Genomic DNA, 7,778 nt, shown 5'->3' with positions numbered 1-7,778 from the left:
AACCCCGAACAGGACACCATTGCAGTAGTCCAAGCGGGTGGTGACAAATGCATGCACCAGGGTCTCGGCAACCGACTCCGAGAGTGACGGTCAGAGTCTGGAAATGTTCCGCAGGTGGTAGAAAGCCGATTTGGTCACAGACTTGACGTGGGAGTGGTAGGAAAGGGTGGAGTCGAGGATCACACCCAGGTTGCGGGCTTCAGGAGATGGGGAGATGGAGCAGCCGTCGACCTCAAGGACGAAGTCACCAACCTTCTGGAGCAGTGCCTGGTGATGGGGTAGCTTGGTGTTTCATAGAGGGTGCTCAAACATTTAGGGTTTCCCATTAATGTACCGGTCGCTACAGTACAGAATTTTCTACTGCAACAATCCCCACCCAAATACACAGTGTACCTGCGACTGTTACAATGAATGAAGGCTCGATAATCAGTTCGCCGCATATAGGTGTAAACAGGGGTAAAGTGCTATTTTTGTGGAGAGTGGACCTAACATAGGTGGGTCCATGGGCATGTTCCCCCGGGAAGATTTTTTTTTTTTAAATATTGAAGTTAAATGCATCAATCTGGTGCACTTTGAGAGCAAAATGAAGAGATCTATGGATACATTACTCAACATCCATATGAAACAGAACTGTACGCAGATTTACTTTTTCTTTATGGATATTTTACAAATCACTCCCCTTTTAAACTGTATTCTTGTTTTACTGTCATAGTATTTCATAACTGTTTTTCATTTTTGTATACCTATAATGATCATATAAATGTGTGCCTCGGAAATTTGTTTACATTAATTAATAACCGTTTGAGACCCACTGACATAACTAATCTCAGTGGGTAATCTAAACACTGAGAGTCCTTTACCTCACTGAGCTGAGGTTATCTGAGCCTCTCAGTCTGACAGGCGAGAGTTCTCCCTCCATCTTGTTGTTGAAAAAGCTCCTTATATCTGTTAGCGTAGCTAGCTAGCACCAGATGCTAACAACAATCTCCGGTACCGGTGCTCGCTCTCTCTCTCTCGCTCGCTCGTGCACGCACACAAAATGGCTCGTTCCACACACACACAGAGCCAAGCTTGAATGAAACACAGAGACCCAGACGTACTTGTACTATACTAGCATATTATTTTCGAATCAATCATTTTCAAATTACGAAATTCACACATAAAAAAGACATACATTTCTTGGGGGTGCTATAGCTATCCTAGGGGGACCTGCAGCACCCCCTAGCGCCCCCCTGACGCCGCTTATTGACCTTCCATCCTCAAAATGTACATTACACACCTGTGTCCTACAGCGCCCTCATAGGTTTCTAAGTGTAACTTCCACCGGCCATGCCAAAAATAGAAAAATAACAATTTGTCTTGACAATTTTTCCTCCTGGTCTCTGGTGCCCCCCCTGTCATGCCTCTGCGCCCCCCACTTTGAGAAATACTGGTCTATGGTAAAAGGCTAGCAATCCACGTAGCCTATGTATGTGTGTTGTTTCACCTACTCACCAACACCGGAACAGTTGTACAGTGTGTTACGATGGAAACAGAATATTCAAAGTAAACCATTGGTCCAATCTGTGGAGCTCCACACACACACACACACACACACACACACACACACACACACACACACACACACACACACACACACACACACACACACACACACACACACACACACACACACACACACAAAACTGTGACGCGCTGGGGGGGGGAGCCTCGCAGCGGCGAAACTGTGGTCCGCTTACACTTAGATGCGTGGCGTTTGGGGGTGCGGGTGCTAGTGGAGCCTCGCAGATGGGGGTGCTGCAGCCCCCTCAGCACCCCCCCCCCCCGCCGTTTAGGACAGAGTGAATACACATACTATACAGAGATGCTGTATGAGAAACCAATGTGAGTTTGGAAAATTGCACAATATAAATCTATTCTAGTATGGAATTATGATCAGAAATGGACATGACATGGGACCTTTAATATAAAACACTCAATTACACGTAGCTCAAATTCATACTTAACCTCATTTAATGTGCTTACTTTCCGCATAAGTTAAACAAACTGCCTTAAAAAGGGGAATATAACCAACAACGCTCTTGACATAGGCCAATAAATGTCAGAAATCTCACAGAAGCAGATATGGACTGTCACAAGCTGATTTTTGATCTCACTCCCACGCATAACCCACCGGATAAGTAGAAGTTGCCTTTCAGTCCTTGCAACTGAGAGATCACTGTGTTGGTGAATGGGAAGGCACTAGGCGTTTTGCCAAGAGCATGGGACTGACACACACACACACACACACACACACACACACACACACACACACACACACACACACACACACACACACACACACACACACACACACACACACACACACACACACACACACACACACACACACACACACACACACACAGCGCCCTGGTGGCTAAGGTCAGCACTTTCTCAAGGCAAAATAAGGGAGTGTGGAAAGGCTTGGGAAACAACAGAAGAATGTGCATTTCTGTGTACCATTGAGCTGACGTGAAGACAATTACTCAGGGCACAGTTTAAGTCCACGACAGGGAGGCCCTGTGTGCGCCGGGCACAGTTAATAGTGCGAGGCTAAATTAAGCTTTTCATGCCCAATTCACACATCACTCCGCCCCACACTCATGAATCCAGCCTTTGAGATAGTGGTAGGTAGTGGTAGTGGTCCTTATTGGACTTTAATTACTGGTGTGGGACGGCCTTTGAGATACACTGCAAAACACACAGCAGGCATTTACTAATTGGCAAACTCAAACAATTGTAACCATTTGCAATCATCAGATAGTTGTTTAAACACGATTACTAAAACACAGTGCGTCAGTGCCTAAAGAGGCCTAGCGTCATGACCATAAATCAGAAGTGCTTGCACTGTAGTATTTCGATCTTATGCTATGAATACCTTTTGTTGCTCCCACTGCATTACAAAGTATATTACTGCCATTTTGACTTTATCTGACAGCTTTAATGACAGCTTTAACAGATTATCATTTCCAAAATGAACAGTGCCTAGCATTAAAAACAACAATCCATTTAAACACGATCCTATCCCATTTTTTTTAGATAACACGTTAAATGTCCTCAATTCATTAAAAACATTGAACGTTTTTAAATGATTCATCAAATATGATCCAGTAAAATAACCCTGGCATATGTCAGGCTACTTATCAAGTGAGCAGCTCAAGCATTTATAACTGAATTGATTTAGAGAGAAAAAAACATTTGTCCTGAATAACAAAAGGATGAAGGAAATACTCTGATAACCTTTTGGCAAAGCCTGATGGCCCATGACCAGTCTGAAAACAAATAAAGAACCAATGAAACATGATTGTTTGTTTAGTAATACTATGTATTCTTCAAAGCAACTTGAATGGGAACCTTCATTGGTTTGCTTTAAAAGCAGGAGGGATATAATGATTTGTATGGAGGCCCATGAAGCTCTGAACAAAGTGGTTCGATTTTGATTGCTTCCTTAGAAAAAAAATCTAATTTATATTATCCATTTATAAAGGCCCAAGTATTTCATTGTCTAGAAAATATAACATTTGTGGACAATGTGGGAGGCTTTCAGACCGAGTCCAGTCTATGACTTCAGTGACATGACATTGGTGTCCTTCTCTCCATCCCTAAATGTGTTTGAGTCCATTACGGATTATTAATAGAAAACAACTAGATAATCAACTTATCCCTACAGGAGGACATAGTCTGCCATTTAATGTTATGTACATGAACAGTAATTTCCCCAAATAATCAATACTATGTGGCTAAATATGTTTGAAAGATGTTGCCTGGAATAAAAAGCCTATGCATGCATGTAGTTAGCAATATAACCTTTGCAATAAAAACATATTGCAGGCCACATACATTTTCAGCCAAATTCATGACAGCAGGGAAGTGGGCACAACACTGTTTAAGCGAGGTCAAGCCCAACCATTCTTTTACCCACCTAACCCTGTGCAACAGCCCTCAACGTCAGAGGTAGAAGAAAGTAGGTTTGTAGCACCATCTATTGGCTTAAGAAGAAGTCCAACTGAAACATAAACACATGAATAGGTGAGGCAGAGCATTGTTTCAAGGACAATTTATTTTAATTACAAAAAAAACACAAGCTCCAGGTACAATGTCTGGTAGACCAGACCCCGGGTGCAATGCTTCATGACAGACATTTCAAAGAAAATACAGTAGATTCATCAATTTATACCTGGACTCGAGTAAAAAAAACAAAAACAAAAACAGGATGTGATACTGTTCAGTACGATGAACTCTATAAATGTACCTGAAGTTGTCGGCGTGGAACAATAACACAGCATCCTGATTCAAAGAACATATACTTAGATGTAATCCTGGACAGAGAAAAAATATAACTGCTCAGCAAATGTTATTTTCTAAAAATGTATTAGTTCGGGTGACTGCAGTACATTTATAAAAGACCAGGTTGCATGTTAGAAAAAGACTGGGCAGGAGGAGTTATTTCTTAGCAAATGAGATCTTCATGGCGTTCGCTTGTGTGATCTTAAAGCCTTGCAGTGCGTCTCGTGCGGCACCGGCCTGCACTTCAGTCTCAAACTCCACAAAGGCGATGTCGTGGCGACCGGGGACTAAGCGGACCTCCTTGAACCCGGGGAACCTGAATACAAAACAATACAGTCAGACCTGGCACCAAATTGACAAACAAGAACAATGCAAATCAAATGCAGAGTAGGAGTTGTTACTGACTGGTTGAACAGCATGGAGAGCATGAGCTCGTTCGTCTCCTCTGGCAGGTTGGTGAGGAAGAGGATGTGATTGGGAGGATTTTCTGCAACCTGTGAGGATAAAAAGACATCATAGATCAGGATAGATCCACCATTACAAAATGATGACATTATCATTATTCATAAGGACACCATGTCATGTCATAACACACTACCTGCTGTGGCATTTGTCCAGGCATCATCTGGCCAGGAGGCATGGCGCCAGGGGGCATCTGACCAGGAGCCATCCCCGGGGGAGGCATCATGCCAGGAGGGGGCATATAAGGCGGCTGGCCAGGCATATGCATCATACGGGGAGCCTGGCTCATGGGGGGCATTCCCTGAAGAGTGAAGCACATGTCAATAGCTGTGAGGAAATGTTCCTACAAACCTATCCTCATTTTGCTTTGCACAAGCAATGGTTTAGTGGCTGTACCAGAATCTGAAGTTATTTTGTTATTGTTTCATAACATACCTGTCAGAATGTATAGATGGAGCACAATAAAGTAGGAAAATACATTTTGAAATAGGGCTTCAATTAAATTATTTTCACATAGTGATTAGATGTTTGGTCTATGAAAAGTCAGAAAATGGTTACAAAATAAACAAGTCAAAATGATCACAAAGTGGAATTTTTTTCTGTAGCTTAATGAAACCATTTATCAGCTGGAGGCACACTTTTGCCTAATTCTCCCTTAATATTGTTTTACTTTTGTTATTCACTTCATTAGTCAGTCTTACAATGCAAGTTTTACTAAAGTTTCATGTTTTGGCACAAAGCAAACTTCTACTTTGTTTGGGGAAATACATGTTGGCCATTAGAGGAAACAAATATGACAACAATTTCCCAAAAGCTAAGGATTGGAAATACAAATTCTTTGATTCAGTTGCAATATTTGTCCAGGAACCCGGATTTCACAACAGTTAATTTCTCTGTCTACATTTATACTCGGGGTCATTTGTGAATACTTGCTAAACTGTACACATCCTGTTGCCAAAAGTGCTTTACTTACAGGCATGGCAGCCGGTACCCCAGCAACCATCGGTGCAGCAGCTCCTGGTACCCCCTTCTTAGCTCCAGCTGCATCAGCTCCCTTGACCTTTTTCTCTTTCTTTTTACGGTCACGCTCCACAAAAGTCCCCTTCATTTTAGCTATGATGTCAGAGTCCATCTTGGCATACTGGATATGCTGGAGGAAGGGATATTGTATTGTGTCAATCATATGTTTAGTGGCATATTTTATTAATTGTGACACATCCTATTCGTCTGGTACTCAATAGCCGCGTTCACACCAAGTACTTTGCCGTACTTAGTTCCCCTATGGAACTAAGAGCCGATCGCATTCACACCGGAATAAGTTCCCTGAGGGAAGATTACGCAAATGAGCCGCTGACGTCACTTTGTCTGCTTTGTGTTTACTGCCACCCGAAGTCCCCGGAGTTGGGGACTGGCGTCAGTAGAAGCTGCTGGGACTCCCAGCAGCTTCTACTGAAGTCTTCCAAGTAAATCGCCAGAACCTCCTCATCTCCACCGCTCCCATGTTTTCTTTTGTGTTGCCATAAGTTAGTCTCTTTGCGTTTGTGTGCTGGGCGAATGCTAATAATGCTAATGCAAGGATAATAAAATAGCAGCTCAACAAAACATGTCAGAGTTTTACGGGGCGTGGTTTGCAATCGCACAGCCAATCAGAACTGTGGTACTTTTTTCCCCCAGGAAAGTACCTGCTCTCAGCATGCGCTAAAAATGGGGTGAAAAGTTCCCGGCACTTAGTTATTTTTTGGTGTGAACGCGACATCAGGGGTACTAACGGAACTAAACGCGAAACGTACGGGTGAAAAGTACTCTGTGTGAACGCGGTTAATGTGTGATTAACCTACCATGGGCTTGTCATAGAACGGAAATCCCTGCATGGATCTTAGAGCATTTGCAGCGCTGTTGACCTCTTTGAAAATAACAAAGGCCTGACCCTTCATCTTTACGTTTCGTGCCACCAAGATGTCCAGAATCTGGCCGAACTGTGAGAAGATTGCGTATAGCGACTTTTTCAACTCTGCAAAAAACGAGAGCATTTTTGAGAAACCATTAGTTTGATGTGCACTGTGCACTATACGAAAAAAGGGGGAACATAACTTACCATCTTTCTTGATTTTCTCATTCAAATTGTTGATGTAGATTGAATGATTGAGCCGTACATCCGGAGCAGCCATGTTCTAACCTGCACATAAGTTAACAACTTAAAACATTCCTTTTAAACCAAAAAGGAGCACAACAATCGACTAGCCGCTAAGCTAACAAGCTAACTTGAATAACGTGGGGTGAACGTTAGCGCAATAGCTATCTACTAGCTTTAGCTTACATTCAGAAGCGTACTATCTATGTGGATCTAGTCTATTCTATATATCCAGATTCTCCTCACTATCATAAAGAACTCCAAATACATTAACTAAATCAACAGATTGGTTTGTTACATGTCTAGATAACAAAAAATAATAAAACTGTTCAGTTCGATTTCGAAGGCATACTCACCACGGAAGGATGACTGAAAATCCCGACCGTCACAGATCCCGTTCGCTGTTCTCGCGTTAAGAACCACGGTGCGACATAATCTTTTTCTTCTTCTTTGATGTTTATTGGCGGTTGACAAACCAACTTGCATTACCGCCACCAACTGGACTGGAGTGTGGACAAGAGACTGCAGAAAACAATAAATAAAATAAAAGAACCAAAACTCTAGATTATTTTAAATGTATCAATTTATCTTAGAAACGTAATAATCTCACAATATATATTGCCCGATGTTTTCCCTAACAGCCCTGATAGCGAAAAGTCATGATATTTTGCTTTCTTCAGTGGAAAAGCACATTTCTCTGAGTAGTACTATATTTCCTGCAATGCAGTAAAACATGTTCAACAGTTTCTGGCTGGCTACAGTGAATACATTTTCCAGTTGGATGCTTATTATACTTAATGTATATGACATATTCTCATCCGAGAAATTACATTTTCCTCCCTTCTTTTAAACCCCA

At 42.2% G+C, this 7,778-nt stretch overlaps 1 protein-coding gene across 1 annotated transcript; it reads right to left on the bottom strand.

Moving 5' to 3' along the window:
- Positions 1–4,082: 4,082 nt before the first annotated feature.
- Positions 4,083–7,373, bottom strand: snrpa (small nuclear ribonucleoprotein polypeptide A). Its single transcript, XM_034097122.2, has 7 exons — positions 7,279–7,373; positions 6,887–6,967; positions 6,630–6,802; positions 5,765–5,941; positions 4,928–5,092; positions 4,735–4,823; positions 4,083–4,645 (listed from the first exon to the last, which is right to left on the bottom strand). The coding sequence occupies exons 2-7, from the start codon at positions 6,957–6,959 to the stop codon at positions 4,486–4,488; spliced, it is 837 nt and encodes a 278-aa protein (XP_033953013.1). The 5' UTR covers positions 6,960–6,967; positions 7,279–7,373; the 3' UTR covers positions 4,083–4,485.
- Between the last annotated feature and the right edge of the window lie 405 nt (positions 7,374–7,778).

This window comes from Pseudochaenichthys georgianus, chromosome 13 (genome assembly GCF_902827115.2).
Source record: "Pseudochaenichthys georgianus chromosome 13, fPseGeo1.2, whole genome shotgun sequence".
Taxonomy (NCBI): Eukaryota; Metazoa; Chordata; class Actinopteri; order Perciformes; family Channichthyidae; genus Pseudochaenichthys; species Pseudochaenichthys georgianus.
The sequence above is the reverse complement of the archived record's forward strand: the minus strand, read 5'-3'. Positions and strand labels throughout refer to the sequence as shown.